The 23,503-nt window shown below is 37.4% G+C and overlaps 1 protein-coding gene and 1 pseudogene across 2 annotated transcripts; one reads left to right on the forward strand and one right to left on the reverse strand.

The window, feature by feature from the left end:
• Positions 1 to 125: 125 nt before the first annotated feature.
• On the forward strand, positions 126 to 998 carry LOC145482463 (uncharacterized; annotated as a pseudogene).
• Positions 999 to 8,704: 7,706 nt separating this feature from the next.
• Positions 8,705 to 20,339, reverse strand: LOC145482856 (lactadherin-like). Of its 2 annotated transcripts, XM_081461495.1 has the most exons (6): positions 19,831 to 20,339; positions 19,667 to 19,723; positions 11,644 to 11,976; positions 11,101 to 11,250; positions 10,287 to 10,600; positions 8,705 to 8,845 (listed from the first exon to the last, which is right to left on the reverse strand). In XM_081461495.1, exons 3-6 carry the CDS (start codon positions 11,951 to 11,953, stop codon positions 8,705 to 8,707), a joined length of 915 nt encoding a protein of 304 aa, XP_081317621.1. In that variant the 5' UTR covers positions 11,954 to 11,976; positions 19,667 to 19,723; positions 19,831 to 20,339. The 2 variants fall into 2 exon arrangements, with proteins under 2 accessions (XP_081317621.1, XP_081317622.1); XM_081461496.1 differs by lacking the exons at positions 19,667 to 19,723; positions 19,831 to 20,339 and having other exon boundaries at positions 11,644 to 12,115.
• Between the last annotated feature and the right edge of the window lie 3,164 nt (positions 20,340 to 23,503).

Here is a 23,503-nt window from a genome sequence, read left to right on the forward strand (position 1 = left end):
GACAGTGATCATGGCTGCCGTTCATTTTGGCGCGCTGATGAAGTTTGAATGAAACAGAGACTAAGACACTAAATTACGCTGCTAGAGACTAATCACCCTACCAAGGGACTAGGAAGGATAAGATCATGCAGGTAGATGAACTACGACGAATATGGAATGAAGAGTTTTTACCAAGTATTAGGCAAGAAATCAAGATGGAAATGCAGTCGCTGAAAGCAAGTATCGTCTTGCTAACAGAAAGATGCAATACTTTGGAGAAATCCCAGCAGTTTCTATCAAACAAATATGATACCGTTGTGCAAACTTTGCAAAACGTCAAAGAACAGGCAACTAAGCTTGATAAGAAATACAAGGAAGCTATTGGCTCGCTCGAAGCGAAACAAACAAAGATGGCGAACATGGCTGACAAGACTGCAGAGTCTTTATATCGAATCGAATGTTCGCTCGACGAAACACGACAGTACTTGAGACGGGATTGCGTAGAGATCACTGTGTCCCGAAAACTAGTCATGATAACCCTATACAGCTTGTTAAAGAAATTGGCACGTTAATTGGGGCAGAGATCGACGACAGCCATATTGCTGCTGCTCACAGGCTTCCAGACTCGAAAAATGTAAAAAAATCGAATGATTGTTAAATTTCTCCGAAGGGACAAGAGAGAAGAAATATTTGATAAACGCAAACATCTTGTTGGAAAGAATATTCGACATTTGCCTTCTTTAGAAACTGAAATAGGCGAATCCATTTCTCGAAGTAACAAGATCTACATAAACGAGTCCTTGACCGGCTACCGTAAAAGGCTCTTTGGACGAATCAAGGAATACAAGAGGAAGAACAATGTCAAGTTCCTGTGGACCAGTAATGGCAAGATCATGCTGAAAGTTAGTGAAACGTCTGCCACAGAAGCTTTTACTACGCATGAAGAATTTGAGGACTACCTCGACCAGATAAGCAATACTTAGAAAATAATCTCTTAATGTACCGCTTTAAATTGTCAAATTCTACGTCGTAAACACTCTGCAATTTCTTCCCTTCTATAATTTAGACGACAGGGAATTTAGCTTTGCTATTAGTAATTGGTCTAGGAATATAAATCAATTAATCGAGCTTGATCTTTACAACCTTCTACCAAATCCAGATAAAAATGATGAAGCTGACCCTGATCTAATGTTTATAAATACTCAATCTGAATACTATGATATCCCTAAGCTTGATAATATCCTATGTAATGCTCAAGGTAAAGGTATTTCGCTTTTCCATTGTAATATTAGAAGTTTGCCAAAAAACTTGACCTTACTGAATGACATGCTGTACTCTATTGATTCAAGGCTAGACATAATTGCTGTCACAGAAACCAGATTAAATCCTAATTCGATCTCAAATGTAGACCTATCAAATTACAATTTTTTTCATAGTGATTCACCAAAACTTGCAGGAGGCACAGCTATTTATGTCAATGATACTCTTAAAACTATCCCCAGGCCTGACTTGATAATAGATCTTTCATCAGTAGAATCCTGTTGGGTTGAAATTGACCCTGGTAACAATAAGAAGCATATTATGATTGGCTGCATTTATAAGCACCCATCTGCAAATGTGGATGAATTCACATCGATACTCAATGAATTCCTGCAAGAATTAAATATGAACAGATATGAAGTATATATATTAGGGGATATGAATATTGACCTTTTAAAACATCACACACACCTGCAAACAGGTAGATACCTTGACATGATTTATTCCCACAATCTATTACCAGTGATAACAAAACCCACTAGAATCACCAGTCATACTGCAACCTTAATTGATCATATTTATACAAATACAGTTAACAGGTTGATCTCAGGGGTTATAGCCGTTGATATCTCAGATCATTTACCAATTTTCTGCACAGTCGAAACATCACTTAGAAAACAAAATGGGCAACTTTACTTCAGAGACTACAATAAGTTCAACCCTGAATCATATCTTCAAGACATCAGTGCTGTGGATTGGAATTTCATCTCTGGTAAATGTAATAATTTGCATGAAACGACAGCTAGAACTATTAATACACTCAAATTAATTGTCAATAAGCATGCACCCCTAAAACAAGTGTCTAGAAATAAACAAAAGCAATTAAGAAAACCTTGGATCTCAAAGGGAATGCTCAAATCCATTAAAACTAAACATGCTATGTACAAAACCCATTATCTATCCAATGACCCAGTCAAAATTTGTGAATTTAAAAAATACTCAAATAGATTAAACCATCTCAAAAGCATTAATAAGAAAGCCTATTTTTGTAAAAATTTGACTTGTGTAAAAATAACTTAAAGGCTACATGGAAAATAATTGGTAATTTAATTAAAAGGAAGACAAAGGGACAGACCTCACCTCAAAGAATAGTAAGGAACAACAAGACTTTCACTAGTAATGAAGATATTGCTGATCAGTTTAATAAACATTTTGTCAATGTTGGCCCAAGCTTGGCCAGCAGAATTGAAGATAGCTTTGAAAACCCTACACAATATGTCCTGTCATCTCCAGCTAATAGTTTTGTTATGTCCACTGTTACAGAAACCCAGGTTTCAAACTTGTTTAAGACATTAGATAAGAACAAATCATCAATTGATATACCTAATAATTTAATAAAAATAGCACCTGAACCCTTATCAGTACCTTTCACTCAAATCTATAATCAATCAATACAAACTGGTGTTGTACCAAATATTTTGAAAGTCTCTCAAGTTACTCCGGTTTACAAAAGTGGTGATGTAACTGACCCAGGAAACTATAGGCCCATTTCAACTCTTTCACCTTTCAGTAAGGTACTTGAAAAATTAATTTATAATCAACTATATGATTTTCTGGAAAAACACAACATTCTGTATAGATATCAGTTTGGTTTTGGGAAAGGGCACTCAACAGAGCAAGCCATTTTTGAGATCACTGACACCCTCAAACAGGCAATGGATAAAAAGCTGGTTACCTGTGGTGTTTTTTTAGATTTTTCTAAAGCATTTGATACTGTGAATCATAATATTCTTTTATCTAAACTCTACCACTATGGCATACGAGGAATAACCCTTAACTGGTTTGAAAACTATCTACATAATCGCACTCAGTTTGTTAAGATTGGTAGCATCCAATCTAGTCCTGAAACCATTACTTGTGGAATACCACAGGGATCAACTTTGGGTCCTCTTCTATTCCTGCTTTATATTAATGACTTACCTAACTGCTCAAAAAAACTATCCTTCCGTATATTTGCTGATGATACAAATATGTTTTATACAAGTGATAATCTGCATCAGCTTGAGTATGTCATGAATGAGGAATTGAAATTAGTTTTTAAATATTGTATCATCAACAAACTATCTATAAATCTTACCAAGACTAATTACATGATAATTTCATCTACAAGACTAAGACCGTATATACATATTCCTAACATTGCACATAAAAGTCAAATTAAGTATTTAGGTATTTATATGGATCAAAATTTACAATGGGGACCGCAGATCCAGCACATTAATAATAAATTAGCAAAAAATATAGCAATTATTAATAAATTAAGATATTTTGTTGATCTTCATACATTGAAACAATTGTATTATTCTTTCATCTTTACCTTTTCTAACATATATGTATGATAAAAGACTGAAGCCATCAATACACTGCGTTCAATTATGGAGAAAAATAGCACAGATAGTGCGGGTGTGGAGTAAATAAAATGATCGCTCTATTAACGGCATGTTTGTTTTTTGCAATCCTTGTGCGCGCGCTGAATTGCATCAGCACTGAAGCGCGTGCGAAGACTGTGTTCGGCCACCTTAAACTCAATGCATGCATGCATAACACGGTAAATGAATTTGATTTCCACAAGTTTAGCTTTCAAGCAATAGTTTTCATTTAGCAAAATACAGAGAAACACGGACTTCATAGCCTTCAGCATGTAACTAACCTATTCCATTCCCAAAACTTTGGAAAGTTATCGTTTAACACTGCGTTGAATCATTTCGCCGAGCACATGAAGTTTGGATTGCTTGCACTCTTTTCGTACAGCTTTTTACTTTCGTGATGACCGATTACACCTACGAGTTCCTGCATTTCCCCGTCAAAATACTTTTGATTTAATCAATATACCTTTTGCCTTTCACCGATAACTTTTTCCTTTCCTTTCGTAAAACTTTCTTAGCGTGAAATGCTTTCGTCGCCTTGCTCGGCGGATTTCGTGTCCGGCGCGGAATCTATGCTTTTATTCTTTCAGTCACTGTGATTGGTTTGTCGCGTCATCTTATGAATTTGATGAGAATAATCAACTTGATCACGAAAGTACAATGAATGTTCCTCTCATTGACAGACTTTTTTCATAGTTATTTCATAAAAGCGATACACCACTCTTTCTATGGGTCTACCGGCGCAATAAATCACTTGGATATTAGGAGAAGACTCGAAAAGCTTGTAAATCACGAGCCGTTAGGCGAGTGATTTACAAGCTTTTCTCGTGTTCTCCCAACGTCCCGCGTGGTTTATTGCGCCAGTAAACCCATAGAAAGAGTGGTCTATTGCTTAATTGGTACATTCTGATAAATCATTTAACTTAAGTTCCCGGGTTTCAGTTTTGCTCGATCGCTCGACTCGCTTGATCGTGAATTGAACTCTTGCGATATTGAAGAAACAGCCGCTCGATGAAACGAATGCATCGTGCACAAGCACAAGCTTACTTTTCTGAAATTTTCCTTTAAGCGTCAGTCTTCTGTTCATTTAAGCTTATTTTACCAAATAACGAAGGAGACAGAAATCATTTCCTGCTCAGCAACCTCCCGCGTGCATTCATAACTCGATAATTGCACGCTGCACGCTTACCATTTCTTAATTGGTGGATGTTGGGTGAGAATGTGATAGAAAGAAGAACATTTACTCCGGTTGACATCGGGGTTTCTAAAACGTCTGTAGTTAAAAGGCACTTTTATGAACATAACTGCGAAAAGTCACAATACAAAAGGCATACTTTCAGTCTTTGATCAATGCCAACCCAAGTCCTGGTTTTTTTTTTTGTTGTTGTTGTTGTTTTTTTTCAAAATTACCATATAAGTAGACTGAAGCTAAATTAGAACAAACTACAAATTCTTCTTCGTTTTTTACGTCACTGATTAACAAAGCTATGGTTATGGCTATTTCTATGCGACCACGGAAAACCTCCATATTGTGTAGCGTTTGTCCATGTTTTTGTTGTTGTTGTTTTTGAATTGGTTCATGCTTAGCGTGCGCATATTTAACCAATAGATTCCATGTTGTTGTTCATCTGTTCGCGGCCATTGGCATCGTGCGTAAACTTGAAACTGACTTTGCTCGCTGCTGTGCCCTGAAATTAAACGACCATGATTTGGCGGTCTGGAACATTCGCGTCAGAAAGCAAAGTAATCGCAGACGCCATGACGGAGTGGTTGGTGTATATCTGCGAGAGCTCTGCTCCAAGAGATATAATTTTCATCATGTCACACAGCTTGTTAACACCAAATGGTCTGTTTTCGTACCAAACGGTGTCTTACTTTGTCACGCTTGGTTTTGGATATTGGAAAAACGCTGTGCAAGACGGGTTTAGTTTTGCTACAAAAAAACTTTAGACTGGCAAAGGCATCATCATCTGCTCCAGTGTTATAAAGCCTTGTTTCTCGTTCAGCCGAGGGCTTGCTGTTTTCACCACCGGGATGTTTTTTTTCGTGGCTTCTTTATGGGTCATGACCGCGTACTCGCGGCCATTGGCAACGCGCGTAAACTCGAAACTGTCGCGGCGAAGTTCTAGCTAGCCCTCTCTCCCAAGTCTGCTCCAGTAAAAAGAAACGTAAAACCACGTTTTTCCCAGCAGTCCGGCTGGAGTTGTCATGCTAAGGAACGGGCTGGCTCGAATTTTAACAAGGTTAGTCGCTTCAAGAACTGGTTTGTGTTGAACATTTTCTTTGCCAGCGCGGCGGTTGATTCTGAGCTTGGCGTCGAGAATTTTGTTGCTGTTTTGAAATACTTGATTATTTGAAATTTTCACTGTGACACTATTGTTGTTTAGGTGTCGTTCAATTGAACTGCGAAAGCCGAGAAGAGCTGAGCGGCTGTACTCTTCACCATTTTATGTTCTAGCTTCCACATAAAATCTTGCCAGGTTTCGGTCTTATTCCACCGTTCTCATTTCAACAAGCGGTGTTGTGGTGTTTCTTTCGTTACACCAATCTGCGTAAACAAATATTTTGAGACTGAGAAAAGTTGAATTTTTGAAATAAATTAATCTCACAAACGTCCTGCTTTATGAGTTTGTTAAATACGAAGCAAAGCATTGGGTCCTTACCTTGAAATAATTTTACGACCCATTTTGTATCTCGTTTGGTCGCGTTGGACTGCAACTGCTCAAGTATATTTTGAAGGTTTATATCTTCCACAAAGAAACGAGTCTTTTGTTCCTCTTGTTCCTCGTACAAAGCCATGGCCTGAGCGAGACTTTCTTTTATATCATCCTTCACTCAGTCGGGTAAAACGTCCTCTAAGTTTGAAAAAGTCTCCCCCATTTTGATTAAAAAAAAGTAGCGAAGGAAAAACTTCGTAATGATGACGTAAGTCGTGCGTCTGTCCTCTAATAGATCATAGGTGAGAACCAATCAAACGCGGGAATAACAGGTTATTATTTAACGAGCTATGGATACACGCGGGAAGTTTGAACAGCACGAAAGAAGTGTAAGAGTTGCTTGAGGCGTAACCGAGAGCAACTCTAGCTTCTTAAGTGCTCTCCAAACTTTCCAAGTGCATCCATAACTCGATATAACAGCGACAACAACTTGGGCGCTAAAACAGGTTTTATTTGTCATTGACTACAAAGTTCTCGCAATGCACGGCGAAGGAAAACAAAGGATCCAGCTGACTGGTTAGAAACACGCCACAATCACTTACATGTAGGCGTCGGTTGAATAACACGCTTCCTCTGGTTTCTAAAATTGTCAATGAAAAATGCGCTTTGAATAAACTGTATGAAAAATGTGAAGGATAAGTAAGCAAGTCAAAACTACTCGATGAAAATATGGACAAACCAAGTCAAAATAATTGAGTTTTAGTAAACATCTTAGCTTGGCGAAAGTCAAAGGTTTGGAGTGGAAGTCGACGGAAATTTTGCAACTAAAATAAAACTGCAAACGTCGTGTTATATGCGCACAGCCGTGAGTATATAAGGATTTCTACCTTAAGGGCTCAACAGATGTTAGGTAGGAGCCGCGCGCACGCTATGTTACAATTTGTTTTTCCTTCTTTTTCTTTTTCTTCTCTTTCTTTTTCTTATCTCTTTTTGTTTGCCTTGGTAAAAGTGGTTTAGATTCAGGCTCGTACCTGCATTAAGAGTTTCTATCATCCCGCAGTGTTTCCTTTAAGAAATAACTTCTTTAACAGCCATCAACCTTTGATGGTGATCATTAAACTTCAGTTCAATTCTAATGAATCAGGCGATGTAAAAAAACAAACACAAAAAGAAACAAACAACAACAACAACCAAAAAAAAAACAACAACAAAAAAAAACTGACAACGCTGTTCCTGGGATAACAGAAAACACTCTGTTTCTTGAAGACATCAGTTTGGCCAGGGAATTGTCGAGGCACTTTTAAATACATTCCGCAAAGACACGTTTGTTACTCATTACTTCTTATAAAAAACGTGACTCCTGTTTGTAGTATCAGAATGTGCATGAAGTAATTAGATGTTACAGCAATGCAGGAATAAAGCAGAAAAGGGGCGAGTGAATCATCAATTATAGGATTTTGCAAGCTGGTTTAAACATGTTATGACCAATTATTTTTCCCAGTAGATACCAGTTGTCATCTCATTTGAGGCCGATGTTAATTGAAAGACGAACAAGTAACGAGACATTTCACACGACGAATTGCCCTTTGAAAAATTACACGATTAAGATATGATAATAAATAATTAAATTAATTAATTAATTAATTAATTAAAACAAAAAAAGGTAAGACAAAGTGTGAGGGTTTGCCACTCCCGTGAATCTTTCGGAGGTGTGGTGTAGGATTTTGGGGGAGACGGGGAGGTACCGATTGTCTTAAGATTATGACAAACTAACAACCTTGTGAAAGATCTTACCAATTAACTAATTATCCAACCAAAGAGCAAACTCCATTAACAGTCCGTTATAAATTTGCAAACTTTAGTTTATTAGCCTTCTGGTAAAAGTACTCATTATATACCGTTAACAGCAGACTGAACATGACACAAACCTATTATAAGTGGTCACTCCTACGTTATTCTCTCTCGTTGAAACATTTTGCCAAAAGATTATCATATTTTGTTAGTTTTCACTAAGGACAACTTGCACCTGTCCGTTTAACTGGAGAATCCTCACCTACAGGTAAGGTAAAGACTGTTATTTTTTTGTTTTTGTTTTTTGTTTGTTTGTTTGTTTGTTTTTTTCTGCTAAAACAAACTGCCAATCGACAATTGTTTGTCAAATGAATACAGAGAGCTAATATTCAATAATATAAGGTATCTGAGCACATCATAACGTAAGTTTAAAGCTCTGTGTATTGTTTCAGGAGGTTCGCAGCAGTGCTATTAAGCTTTTACCTGAAAAAAGCGCGCTTAATTTACCCTACTTTAAAATTAATAGCATTTGAGATGAAATGCGAAAGTAGCAACTACCTTTAACCCGTAGTGACAAAAAATTTCGTTTGACTACTTTAACACAAATATTTCAACCCTCAAACAACACGTTGCGTGATGCGTTTCAGGATAAAATCTAACGAATTTTGCTTTGACGTTAGGACTGAGTGAATGCTTCACAATGTTGCTTCCATCTGTATTTCCTGCGAACACCTTCAAATGAAAAAAGAAATTGCAGCACAGTTTGCATTATGCGCTCATGACTTAAATCAACAGAAAAAATTAAGTTTTACTGGTGTAATAGGACATAAATAAAGGTCGCAAAATATGCTGGTTATATTTGAGCTTGTATAATTCAGAGGCTAATATCATAATTAATTATAAATGGCGTTTTCTGGGTTATTCTATTATCATTATTGTTATTATTATTATTAGTAGTAGTAGTAGTAGTAGTGGTAGTGGCAGTGGTAGTGGTAGTGGTAGTGGTAGTGGTAGTGGTAGTGGTAGTGGTAGTGGTAGTGGTAGTGGTAGTGGTAGTGGTAGTGGTAGTGGTAGTGGTAGTGGTAGTGGTAGTGGTAGTGGTAGTGGTAGTGGTAGTAATAGTGGTAGTGGTAGTGGTAGTGGTAGTGGTAGTGGTAGTGGTAGTGGTAGTGGTAGTGGTAGTGGTAGTGGTAGTGGTAGTGGTAGTGATAGTGGTAGTGGTAGTGGTAGTGGTAGTGGTAGTGGTAGTGGTAGTGGTAGTGGTAGTGGTAGTAATAGTAATTGGACCAAATAGGGTACAATTCAGGGAGTAATCGCGCTAGTAATTTCAAAATCCAACGAGCGCGAGGCGCCATGCCGATTTGAAAATACGAGCACGATTACTCCCTGAATTGAACGACGCGAGGTCCAATTACTAATTAATCCTATCTAAAACAAATGTCGGACTTAAAAGTGTATTTTGGTAAGTTCTTTTGAGCGAAAACGTCTGTAGTGCTTTTCATAAGTTTTGAAAACTATGGGAAACATTGTGAAGGAAGCCATTAAAGCGCGCGTGATTGACGTGAAAATCACCTGGGTATCCAATTATAAATATCCAATTACAAAAAGTTTAAACTGAATACCTGTAATTGGACACCCACGTGATCGCGGAAAGAATACATGACAAATAGGGGCACGGGGATCCAATCACGATCGATAATTTTGTTATCGATACAATGATTATGATTATGATTATGATTATGATTATGATTATGATTATGATTATGATTATGATTATGATTATGATTATGATTATGATTATGATTATGATTATGATTATGATTATGATTATGATTATGATTATGATTATGATTATGATTATGATTATGATTATGATTATGATTGTGATTGTGATTGTGATTATGATTATGATTATAATTATGATTATTGTTGTTGTTGTTATTACTATTATCATTTTCTCGCCCATTCGAATATAATCATTAATAATCGTTATAATAATACCTTCAATATCCTGTTTGTCTTTAAAATGCAGAAAACTTATCAGTAAACTTACTTTATACACGAGGACTACAGGGCTTGCATTAGTACAAAGAAATTGTCCTGTTTACTCAGATAACTTTATGATTTATCTATAGACCTCAACTCCAAGACAAGAGTATATTATCTTAGTCACCTTTTCAACATTGTTTTCCTTGTAGCTGTTCCATGTTACTCCATCTGTAGAAAGATGCACTTTGTAGCTGATGGTCCACGAAGAAAATGATCTTACTCCTTGTGTTGCCACTGCACAAACAGAGTGCACTGTACCCATATCAACTTGAAGATAGTCTGTTCCTTTACTTAGTTCCCATACACACCACGCTCCATGTCCCCTGTTCTCATTCAGCCGACCATAGTATGGATAATGCTTACTAGTGGCATATCTGTTTGCCTTCATTCTCCCATCTGGTATTTTGTTTCTGTCTTCTACACCAACAGCTCCACATGCTAAACCACAAACAAACAAACAAAAAGCAATAAAAAGGACAATCGCGTTACTACGTTACGTACCTTTGAATCAAATGAGGCGTGGGGCATTAACTTAGGAAAATATTAATCACATATGTACTATCCAGCACATAATTCTTATTATTGATATAACATTTTCTTTAAATCTCATCATTTGGAATTAGTGACTTATACAAACCAAGGTTCAGATATCCCAACTTAGTCGCTTTGTGTCTGCGAAATATCTCGTACACTAATTAAGAAGCGGTTGGTCAGCGGTGGAGAGATGGTCGGAGACCCCTTGTCTTGATCTCTCCTCCAGTAAACAGGCAAATAACCGGTAAACTCCTCGGATCCTTTTCAATAGTGCACCGCGTGAGATTACCAATGGGAAACCATGGGAATAGATATCTTTTACTCAAAGAAGGAGTCAACAGCAATAATATGCAAGTTATGCTCAAAACATTACTTAACTGACATGAAAACTGACTGTCATTGACCTGCTAAATTCATGTCGCAATGCATCAAAACTGCCGTTCCATTCCCGGTTGGATCAAGCCAGTACTTGCTGCTAATGGTTTCTTTGCCTTCACTTGCCTTTATTTCCTGACACGATTGTGCTGGGAACTCCGAGATGGAACCCAGAGGAGCTTTGATCAAAAAAAGAAATAATGATATAAAATTTATTCAGTATACTGTTAGTCGTATTAAAAAAAATGATAAAAAAAAAACTTTGTTTCTGTCCAACGATGGCCTACGGGCTCACAAGGATCGAAGATCGTTCACGAAGAATAAACTCTTGAGAAACCAAAGTCTACTCGGCCGTGAATATATGACTAAGAAATTAATTAGGGCAATCACAATAGGAATTTTGTGTTTTTACTTTTAACCTCCACTAGTGAGTAGGGAGGCTATCATTAGTAAAATTACAGGTTGACGTCTTCCTCGAAAAGTCGATAACTTTCGCCAAAGAAGAGAACATTAGACTTCTTGTTAACGTCTGCCTCTGAAAAGTGTCCATGCTAATTAAGTTTTGTACATACCCCGGTTGCGCAAGCGTCGTAAGTAAATTCGTGCCGGGTCTGAGCGGAATTGTTCTGGTCTTGCCTCCTTGGTGCGGTTATTCAATTCGCACGAATTTTCCCCTACGACGTAGTTATAGCTTTGACAGGTGAGTTCTCGTTCACACCTGATATCACACTCGTGAAAGGCTCTTACGGAGAATTTTTTAAAGACGAATCCCTGTAGAGCCATCCCATTTATGCTCCGTTCCTCTCTGCATTGCTCCCCAGCAGATAGGCAGTCCGTAAAGAAGCAGGTGAAGAGGAGGAAACATAGAACAGTCCACAGCATTTTCCCGGTCTCTCAATTTTTAACTGTAGGAGAGACAAACAAAATATAACACTTTTAAACACACTGCGGTTCCTTTCGCGTTGTTAAAAACAACAACGCAAAAGGAACTTCGGTCAATTACTTGACGTGTCATATGCTTCAACATACATCCACAGAACTGACAGCTGGATAGAATACAATTCACTTTAAATGCTAAGGAGAACGACAGGAATCTAATTTTAAAGGAAATGTATAGTGGAAAACTGATAAAATACAGACCAATATCTTAATGTGTGCTGGAAAATATTAAAAATTTATTATATGGAGAAGAGTGTTTTACTGAGAACTAAAGCACTCGTAGATTCCATACGCCACTTCATCCGGGACCCGAGTGGCGTATTTTCCGTATGTCACCTTTGAGTGTCGTATCGTTCAATGACGTCACGATTCCCGCCTTTTGCTTTTGGTGAATTGGTTTCAATATTCAGTCTCCATAGAATAAAAAGAACATTACACGTTGGCTCGAAGATATGAATTTTATGTTCTCGTGGCAAGAACAATATCTCACGAGTGAGCGAAGCTCACTCGTGAGATATTGTTCTTGCCACGAGAACATAAAATTCATATCTTCTCGCCACCGTGTAATATCCTCTATATATGCAAGGCTAATAAAGAGAAAGTTTCTCACTACCCGAATTTTCATTTAAAGCTGGTTTTATTCCTTGTTCAACGATGTCTCTTTAAAGTGCACCTAACCCCCAAAATTTTGTTTCGCTAAAACGAATCTAGACTTAATTTGAAGCATTTGGGCGAAGAAATTTTTGAATTTGGTTGAATCCTCGATTTTCTATGCCCTTTCAAAGTCGCGCTTGAAGTGTTTCACGACCGCATTTTAGGGAGCCTGGGGCGGCGGTACCTGATGACGTCTACCCAGGAACCAAACACAATAGCGCCTCAGTCAACTCTCTGTATTTGCTCGAGAAAATGGAACACAAAACTGATCGTTTCGATGTATTTTGGCACTAAAACGTCCAAGTTTTGTCTCAGAATCATTTCTTTTTCGTCACTGGAGTCAGAGTTAAGTTTCGATTCGGAAGACTCCGAAATAAACTTCGATCGAGCACGTTCGACAACTGTGAACTCACTGCTTAGAGCTTTGAGAGCAATTTACAATATTTCAAGCGACGAAGGGGAAGACTTCTTTGCGGATGAGCTGCTTGTATATTAGGAATGGAAAGTTAGATACGAAGTGGAGTAGCAGGCAAACGAAAAGTAGGAAAGAAAACTCGAGGATTGCTTTGGATGGTAATTTCGTCAACTAAACATAAGATTCCCACGCGTGTTTACAGCCCGTTTACATTTGTCCTTAGCGAGAATGTATTATGTCAAGGTGTGATTGTTGTGTTAAATCCAGTTTGTGTTTTACTTTTAGTTGAATGCTTCATGTTTATAAGAGCGACGTACGTGTTGCAGTTTTGGAGACTTGATGACCTCCAAAACATTGGCTTCGATCGATGGAAAATCGTATTGTTTGGACCTGTATTTTAGAAGCTGCGGGAAGCAAGGCGGAAGGAAACATTTCATACAATTACCGATTTCACATTGTCCCACGTTTTAAGTCCTAACTCCAAATAACCAATGTAAATTGTTCTTAAAGTTTGCAGTGAAAAGGATGTGTTCCCTGAGCGGTCCGCAGATAATGTTACGCGGTCATATTTTTGACGCTATTGCACAGAGTCTTTGTCGCACTGCTGATTTCCAAACCTTCGAAAAACTCTGTGAGTCTAAAAATTTTGTTATCATGTAATTCTAAAGGATTAATCTTCGACTTTCTTCTAAATCGAAAGAGAAATAAGTGTTGGTTAGCGGCGTACAGTTGCGATCTATTTACATATCAGTACAACGCTTCTTTATCATGATCAGATCACACAACTTTGCCGGTTATGTTATAAATACTGCGGGATTGGAAGATATAGGTTGTCGGTAGTATCTGTCCAAATTGCTGGTTAGCTCTAAGCAGAAAATTTATGAAAATAGCGTACGATAGTCTGCGGAACAAATTCTACTGAGAGTTCTTCAATGGTTCTAACAGATTCAGTTCGCTTGTTCCGGTTTGACAAAATCAACCATAGTTTACGTCTTTATTGCACCATTAGCCGATCATCGCCAGTAAATTGTACAGCATATCTTTCTTTAAATCTGGAATATTGCTGCAACAGCCGATAGCACCTCTGGAAGGCGTTTCAGCGCACCTTTCGAATGTGTATTGCACCATCCCGAAGGAAATGAGAGGACGTGAGATATCCAACCTTCCTGGGTAGACGTCACAAGAGCCGCTGGACCCATTCTCCTCAAACTCGGTCGTGAAACAAAATGGCGGTGTTTTGGAGCTATTTTCGAGATTTCGCCGGGGCACAGAAAATCGAGGATTTAACGGAATCCAATTTTTTTTTCGCAGAACTATTTCAAACAACAAGTAGATTCGTTTTAGCGAAAAAAAATTTGGGGGGTTAGGTGCACTTTAATAAAACTATTAATTGCAGTCAAGACATTCACGAACCTTAATATATCGCTCAATTTGCAATATTAATCAGGAAATAAGTTGACTTCAGCCTACGACTTAAAGCTACATGTACTACCTAGCTACTAATGTCAATTAGTATGAGTAGATCATTGCAAGTTATTTATCATTAAGAGTCGACTATCGACCGACGAGTGGCTAAATACAAAATGAGAGAGAAGAAGCTAGAAGAAACTGCAACACAACAGTCATATTTCCTCTGAACGAAACTTTCACATTTTGTGCAAGTTTGTAAACAGCAAAAGTATCCAGGCCTTGATTATAAAAAAAGGAAAGAAAAGTGGTTTCACTTAAACGAGATCAATCTGCTTTCCATAATTTACATGTTTCATCAGATTCGCACAATCTTCAGGGGATGTCAAAAGACTCTCAAAATTGTAGCCATGAGTTAGCATTTTGACTAGGATCAAATCTGGTGTGACGAAGGTTCCTAACATGAAAGCAAGAAGGAAAAATTCACCGCTGGGAAATTAAGGGCCAACCTCTTAGAAGATGAAAAACATAGAACTACAGCAAAAGTTAAACTAAGCGGGTAATTAGTCTTGCAACGATCGCCTGTTGATCAATTTTAGCTGTCAGTTTCTATTTACTGTTTTGGCGACCGGAGCGCTTTGTTTGTTTTCTGTCTTCCGGTGCCAGAAGGCTTTCTCTTGGATCTCAATTTCCCCGTTACTGCAAATCAATATGCAAAATAGTCTTTGCCGGCAGATTTCGATGGGCTATTTCTATTAGAGCTCCATGTTGGAGTTTCGAGCTTGGTTTTCATTGGTCGGCGGTATGACTTCGTTGACAACCCCTTTGAGTAGGGGTGACAAGCTTGGAAATTTTTACGTACTTATCCTTGTGTTGCCCCACGGGACACCTACATGTAGAACCATTTAAAACAGTCTTCTTTAGCAGCCGAAACCTTGGGTTTTGTTTTTGCGTGGATTCCCTAGCTAGAACCAAATTTATAGAGAGCGTACATTTAACGGAGTTTTGCAAAATATAACCAAAATGTTTCCCGATTAACGTTGCAACAAAGTGTCTGAGGCTTTTTTGATGTTTTAAAAACTTCGCCTTTAAACCACTCTGAAGTGACCAAGATCGACAAAAAAGATCTATTTGTCTAGTTCAATATAGAAAAATACGAATATAGAAAAAGCCTGCTATACTTTTGTAGTCCGTCATCTACTGATTGACATGGTTTAGGTTGTTTGATAGTATGTGCAAAGATAAAGGCAGGTAATTTAGCTCCAGAAACATTGTCAGTTTTGCGTTTTCAGGCTTATGTTCGCTGATCAATAGATCGAAGTTTGAAAATAAGAATTTCTTCCTATTATACATTTGATTAGCTTTACGGTTTTTTTCTCGCTCTTCTATAGTTTCGTTAAAAGGGAAGCCAGTGCGAAAGAGTTTCTGAAAGAAACCCCTGAAGGTCTAAATCTACAACAGCCTTTAGATTAAGAGCTTTATATCAAGGGTTAGAAATTGTCAAAAAAAGAAAAAATGTTGTATATGTGGAACATCGATTTAGAGCTAGAAAAAAATCGTTAGGCGATAGCGATAGCAACATATAGAAAAAAGGTTGTTTGGAAGGAATGTTAATTAATAGGTGAAGGTTACACTCACCAATAACTTTAAATAAGGGCTTGAATTACAAAGATATGCATAATTTGTTTAAATTCAGTTGAAAGAATTAGAACTGCTTTTGCGCGTCGGTTATCAAAGAAAGATCAGTGCACTTTAGGGAAGGTCTGAACAATTCATATGAACTGCAAATATTGTTAGAAACTTTGGCCGATGAAAAGGACAAAAGACGAAGAATCCTTCCATAAAAGAAAAAAGGGGGAAGTCACTGTTATAACAACAAATTAAAGGCTCATAGTTAGACCAGCCTCCAAAAAAAAAAAGGAAAAGATATGACTTCAGCAATGGCACTTACATTTTTTTGTTGTTGTTGTTCTTGTTACAATTGTTTCGGGTCGCTGGTAGATGACTTTACTTGCTAGTTTTGCCGTCCGTTTCCCTCACTTCTCCTCTTACACTGACCGAAGCGCCCTGCGTCTTTTCGGTTTCCCTGTGAATTGTTTGTAGCCTGACATTTGCTTATTGATATGGTGTAGTTTGTTTTGCCAAACGTGCGAAGGCGAAGGCAGGTAATCAAGTTGAGGGAACATTTTCAGTTTCGCGTTTGAAGGGTTGCTTGCGCTAACAAGTAGATGAAATCTTCAAATAATTATTTGCTCCGATTCTATAATTTATTCGCTTTACCATTGTTTATACCTTTCTGTGGCTTTGTTAAAAGCGACGTGAGTACGAAAGATTTTCTGAAATACGACCCGTGAAGGTTTACAGTCACCTTATTCACAGTTACTGTTAGCCTTCAAAAGCCAAATTTTGTAAAAAAATATATATATTGTTTGCTCATTGTATGGCTAAAGCATTGATTTAAAGCTAAAAAACAATGTTTCAATCTCTAAATGATAGCGAGATAGTAAGAAAAAAAACTGTTTTGAAGAAAAGTTAATGTCTGATAAACTTTAATAATTAAACTTGTATACAGTACAGCGAAAGAGTCGGAATTACTTTTTCGCGTCGGTTAAAGAAAGATCAGTAAAGTTTGGAGTAAGACACTATGAAAAAAAAATGTTAGTAAACTGGACAAAACTGTTTTGGATCAACGACTTACAACCAAAATTTAAATCAAGCTAAGTGGTGCAAATAACTATGATTTTCCTAAACTTTAATATATATCGTACATAGAAGTTTATTTTTATATAGATAACGCCGGCAAGACTTGCATTACAACAAACCTTGATTTAGCGCATCCCAATTTTGGTAAATGAATCCCAGAAGGATGCAAAAACAAGTGATATCTGAGAAAAAAGAGTCACATTCGAAGTGTTGTTGTGCGAAGAGCATGGCTACGTGCTTGTGAATTGTGTCAAGAATTTGACAAGCAATTGCTTCTTATTTGACCACTGAAATGCAATAATGTCATCAGACATTCGTCTTCTTTAAACTGTTTTTTCTGTCAGTGTTACACCTGTTTTGAAGATGGCAGCCTGTAGCTCACTCTTCTTACAAGCCAGAGAATGCTACTGTGTTTTGTTTTGTTTTGTTTGCTTTTTTCGATTTCCCGTGCCAGATACTTTTCTGCTGGATATCAATTGTCCCGTTATTGCAAGTCAATATGACTGCGAAAAAGTATCTGCCTGAATATTTCAATGCATATTTTCTTTTTGTTTATTACGAATAATTTATGGAATTGCAAGTTGTTTCTTCTTCATTGGTCGCCATCAAGAACTCTTTAACACCCTCTTTGATAAGGGTTGATAAGTTAAAAATCTTCAGGAGCCAAACAATAGGGCTTTATTTTTTCCTGGATTCAAGTCAAAATTTCAAACACTTCCTTTCTTGAGCCATTTCAGGTGACGAAGAACGGAAAAGCTTGACACACTTAAACCCATCATCTACTGATTGATGTGGTGCATGGAACGAAAATGAAGGAAGGTATTTTACTACTTCAGCAAACATTGTCAGTTTTGAGTTTGAAGGCCTGCGTAAGCGTAGAATTTTTAGAATAATTATCTCCTTTTATTCTACATGTTGAAAGCTTTACAACTTTCATACTTATTATTCTTTTCTTTCCTCTTTTTTCCATTCGTTTCTATGGTTTTGTTAAAAGCGGCGGGAATAGGAAATATTTTCTGAAAGACACAGCTGAAGGTCTACAGTGAGTGAAAATACTGCTTCCAGTGTTGCTATCGGTGATAGACATTTTTAAAACTTTGCCCTCGCTACAAGCCCGCGCTTGCTGTCATTTATTGATTTTTAAGTCAATGGCAAGTAAGCGCGAGGGAGCGGTTTCCTCTCGTTGATGGTGGCGCTGTCCAAAGTTGAGTGCCATGTTTTTGAATTATTTTTTCGTCCTCTTTATTACTATCAAGGTTAGCAACACAGTCAAACAATTGAGTGGAATTGTTCACATTTCTGTTTGGCTTTGATAGTTTTTCTTTGTACTGGCGTTTTTAATTAGGTAAGTTTCTTAATTTTACGCCTGTTTACACGCCAATAGGGGCCCTAGCGGTTAGAACATCCTAGAAGAAGTATCTATGCCACACGTTTGCTATATTTAGTCTACATGGAAATGGTTGAAAGGTTTTATTTGGCCCTAGCGCCACTATCTTTCTTGCGCTACGATCATGTAAACTACCTTCACTCGGAAATCTAGATCCTAACACTCGGAAAAAAACAAAAACAAAAACAAAAACAAAAACAAAAAAACTAATCGAACATGGCAACGTGATAGCGGTTGACTGTTTAAGAGGGGTGGCGAATGGTAAACGCGAGTCGGGGAGACAAGCGTTTTTCTCTGCGAGCCCGAGACATTTTGACTTTTTAGATTGCGAGACCGAGACTTGAAAGCATTCAGACTCTTAAAATTCGAGCCCCAGATTTAGTTGAGAGCTAAAATGAGCTGGTACAGTCTTTAGCCAGCATCTTGGAACTGACTGGAACTGGAAATTCGATTATAACACACTACGTTATGATATCCTAGATAAAAATAACTGTTTTTATGGCGTCAAAACGGACGTTGCGGTAGGCTTTGTACCTATTTGTGGAATTAAGACAATTTAGGATAATTAAAAGTTAGGATTAACTTTTTCTCGGAAAATTTGTAAGTTGCTTTCTTGAAATTCAAAATCGAGTGAAGCCGGAATACGTCATTTATAAAAACAGATAAAGGAACGAATCGGGACTTCGAGACCCTTAGTCTTGCGAAAAATCGAGACTTCGAGACAGCTTCGTATAAAAACCGAGACTGCGAGACGCACATAACAGCTAAACAAACGAGACTGCGAGACCCATGAAATTCGACAAAAATTTTACGAGACCCAGAGTTTTTGAAGGACCATTCGTCACCCCTTTTAAGGCCGACAATCTCATTTTCTTTTTCTTGTCGACTTGCTATATATAAGCACGTCGCCTTATTCTTTAATTTTTTTTATTTTTTTTATTTTTTTATTATTTTATCTATTATTTTTATCTATTTATTTATTTTTTTTAATTTTTTTTTTTTTTTGCATTTCAACCAAACGAAACGTTATCTAGTATCTTCTTAATCTTAAGATCTTCCTCCCTTCGTGTCATCAACCCCTTACACTAACCTTTCTGTTGTCTCACTTTCGGCTTTCTTCTCCACTATAAAAAGGGATTGTAAACTCCTACAAGTGTAACAAAATAGAAAATATGTATCAAACGACACACTATTTAATCCCTGACCTGGATAAAGCTCTCAGTTTCAGTTGGTGGCCGAATTACTCGCCAGTACCTTGTTAAAAGATACCAGTTCTCTTAGATATTGTGATAGTCTTGTATTGCTTCCAGTCGTCTAGCCCCAAATGAGCATAAACAGCTTACACCAGCTATAATAAGGTTTTATATTAAAAACCTAAAGAGTTTTGTCAGCGGAAGGTTTTTGAAAGACATCGTAATCATAAAGGGGAAGTTGAATTTCCTCCTGTCTGAATGTATTAACAACTTTTTCCTAAAATGTCAAATATTAAGAGGCTGTCTCTGTGAAAACCGATCACTGATTTTACTTCGAAAATTCGATTTTTCTTCATAAGCTGGGTTTTCGAAGCCTTTACCTAGTCAATCATTAAAATGAATTTTATTTGATTAAAAATTCTAATTGAAGTTTTCTAGGATTGATTGAAGTTCGGTCCGTTCGACATAAGTTGCATGCCTGCCGAAACTGGAAAAATAGCACATATTGCCGGCGCTCTAAAAAAATAATATTCGCTCAAAAGTCCCAATTGTTTATTTCAACTGTAGATATATCATAGCAGTTTGTTTAGCCATGTGGCAAGTATAATTCAATTTTGTTCCTTCAAAGGTTAAAAGAAGATTTTCTACCCGTTAAATCGAGTATTAAACCTAACGCGAAAATAGCTCTACTTTGAAGGCACGTTTTAAAAATGTGGCACCTGTTTGAAACTGCTGAACTACATGAATAGAAAGTACAAATGTCCCTTAATATAAAACAATAATAAAATTTGTCTGCCCACTAGGTTTTCGAAACTAATGGCCGCTTAAAGTTCAGGAAATTTTGAAAATATTCCAGCGAGTAACCAACACACTCGTCTTCGTAAAGTGCTCCGATAAATTCACATAAATCTCTTACGTGGCTTCAAGATTAAAGTCTTGGTCCTTTGTAGCGATCCTCGAAACCTAGGTAGCATTAAAACTGTCATATCTTCCTTCCAGCTGTAGGTTTGTATATAAAGTACATTTATACGTTCCTCATTTGTGTCGAGCGTGACGGTCACATACCTCGATCTTCTTTGTATTGCTGACCACTGTTTTCCTCGAAGCCGGTTTAATCATGTAGAGTCCTCTTGAAAGGGTGGTAGAAGGACTCTTTTAGACACCTCTCGACACACATGCATGTATGAACAAGAAACGGTGATCCGGGGAGCCAAGGAAGGATTGATGAATGCCACGGCCATTTTGTGTTTGCAACAGGTGTTTTAGTTCCCAATCTTCCCGTGAGTATAACGGGAATCAATGATGTGATAAACTTTAATGTTGAAGCCAGGTAAGAGATTTATGTGAATTTATCGGAGCACTTTACGAAGGCGAGTGTGTTGGTTACTCGCTGGAATATTTTCAAAATTTCCTGAACTTTAAGCGGTCGTTAGTTTTGAAAACCTAGTGGGCAGACAAATTTTATTATTGTTTTATATTTTAAGGGACATTTATATTTTCTATTCATGTAGTTCAGCAGTTTCAAACAGGTGCCATATTTTTAAAACATGCCTTCAAAGTAGAGATATTTTCGCGTTTGGTTCAAAACTCGATTTAACAGGTAGAAAATCTTCTTTTAACCGTGGAAGGAACAACATTGAATTATAATTGCAACATGGCTAAACAAACTGCTATGATATATCTATAGTTGAAAAAAAGAATTTGGATATTTGAGCGAACATTATTTGTTTTTAGAGCGCCGGCAATATGTGCTATTTTTCCAGTTTCGGCAGGCATGCAACTTATGTCGAGCGAACCCAACTTCAATCAATCCTAGAAAACTTCAATTAGAATTTTTAATCAAATAAAACTCATTTTAGTGATTGACTAGGTAAGGGCTTCGAAAACCCAACTTATGAGAAAAATCGAATTTTCGAAGTAAAATCAGTGGTCGGTTTTTACAGAGACTGCCTCTTGACAGGAGAACTTCGCAACTCATTATAACATAGTCTTAGCGAAGCGCGCGTTCTGATTGGGTAATACGCTGGATCCATTTGCCCGTGGGTTGCATGCTCACGTCAGTTGGTTTATTAGTACTTTTTCTCGACAATATTTTTCATCGATGTTGACGCTTTCTAAAACATAATTCCCATTTTTCTTCTCTTAAAATATGGAAAAATTTAATAATTTTCCCGGAGATGAGGAAGACTATTCCTGTGAGCTATGAAATTTCGAGTTCAAGTTTTTTGCCTGGCCTCCACTTAAAAGATTTGCTAGTTTAAGCGAGCAGCAGTTGCATCAGCTGCTTGAACAAAGGCATTCGGCACTCCGAGACGGACCAAAAAAAAAGCAGCAAACTGGTCTGTATCAACCTTTCGAGGTTAGTAATTCATAGCGGGAATTTTAGAGAGAATTTTTCACCGATTTGGCGCCAATAAAATTCAGCACAAGCTTTCATCGTAAAACTTTTCTGGCGTCGAAAGCCATTTAAGATAATTCCCCTGGAATAAAATTGTCAATAGATTTTTGTTCAAGCTTTGTCTACTGAATATTTATCATATGAGAACTTTAATTATAAAATAAAAAGGGGGTGAGTGCCCATACTTGTTAAGGAGCAGTGAGGCATTGAAAATGTCCCATTTTAGCATGATTTAATGCTTATTACAAGAACGCATTCCAAGTTATTGTAAAATCTTTGTGAGCCCAGACTCATGAAAACACTCCTCAAACTACAGTCAATACTTGTGTCGGACACAAACAAACTCTTTAAGTTTGATTTTGACAAACAGCTGAATCCTTGTTAAAATACTGGAACCAAATTGCTTGCCACGGTTCTCAAACTGCGAATAGAAAAGACTACAGTGCAGCTGCTATTTTCCTTATTTTTTCAGTTTTCAGCAGTAGAAATCATGATCAGATCAGTCTTTTCTCACTCAAAGCTAATGATTAGTTGATTAAAACGGCTGGAAGAAAAACTGGTGTGTCTGAGCTCGTTAGTGAGCTATAGCCATTTTTTGACTGGCAGAACTCAATATCAAGAGAAATCCGCCATGTTTTCAATGTGCGCGTTCACGAGCGCGCGCTAGTGACGCGGTAAATTATGCGCAGTAAGGATGCGCAATAGAAATGTGAGGAATCACCTTACATACCTTCGGCGAGCAAAACTTGTACATGAGAGTTTTAAAAAATATTATGTTTTAAGTGGTCTTACATACGAAATCCTTCTGTTCCAAAAACTTTATAGATAATATTTTTTCTGAGCTTTAATGAAGGAAGTTTTATTTAGCTCTTATTAACCGAGCTGGAGGTCTGTATGGGAGAATCTTGACCGAGGTCGTGAGTACAGACCGAGCGCACTGAGGTCTGTACACACGACCTCCCATACAAACCGACTTAGTTCGGTTAATAAGATGTTTATTATATGGCAAAGAAAACTTTAATTCGTTTAATGTAACTGGTTTGCTGACATTTTGCTTGCGAACGGCGATGAGCTCAACATAAACCTGCCTTTTTTTTTTGTCATCAGGCTTTTTGGCACTTCCATAAATGATTGAGAAAGAAATAAAAGAAAGTGGTGAACATTTTTCTTTTTTAGTTTGCTATATTTTCAACGCAAAATGAAACCTGCCTAGATGCCGGTCTAGATGGGACAATCTAGACCGCGGTCAATATCGATTTCAGCCAATCAAATTCGTGAATTCGGTAGTTCCCAGTCCTTGTGAGACACAGGCATATAATAACAAATATTATAAAAT

This window comes from Orbicella franksi, chromosome 3 (assembly GCF_964199315.1).
Source record: "Orbicella franksi chromosome 3, jaOrbFran1.1, whole genome shotgun sequence".
In the NCBI taxonomy this organism is placed as follows: Eukaryota; Metazoa; Cnidaria; class Anthozoa; order Scleractinia; family Merulinidae; genus Orbicella; species Orbicella franksi.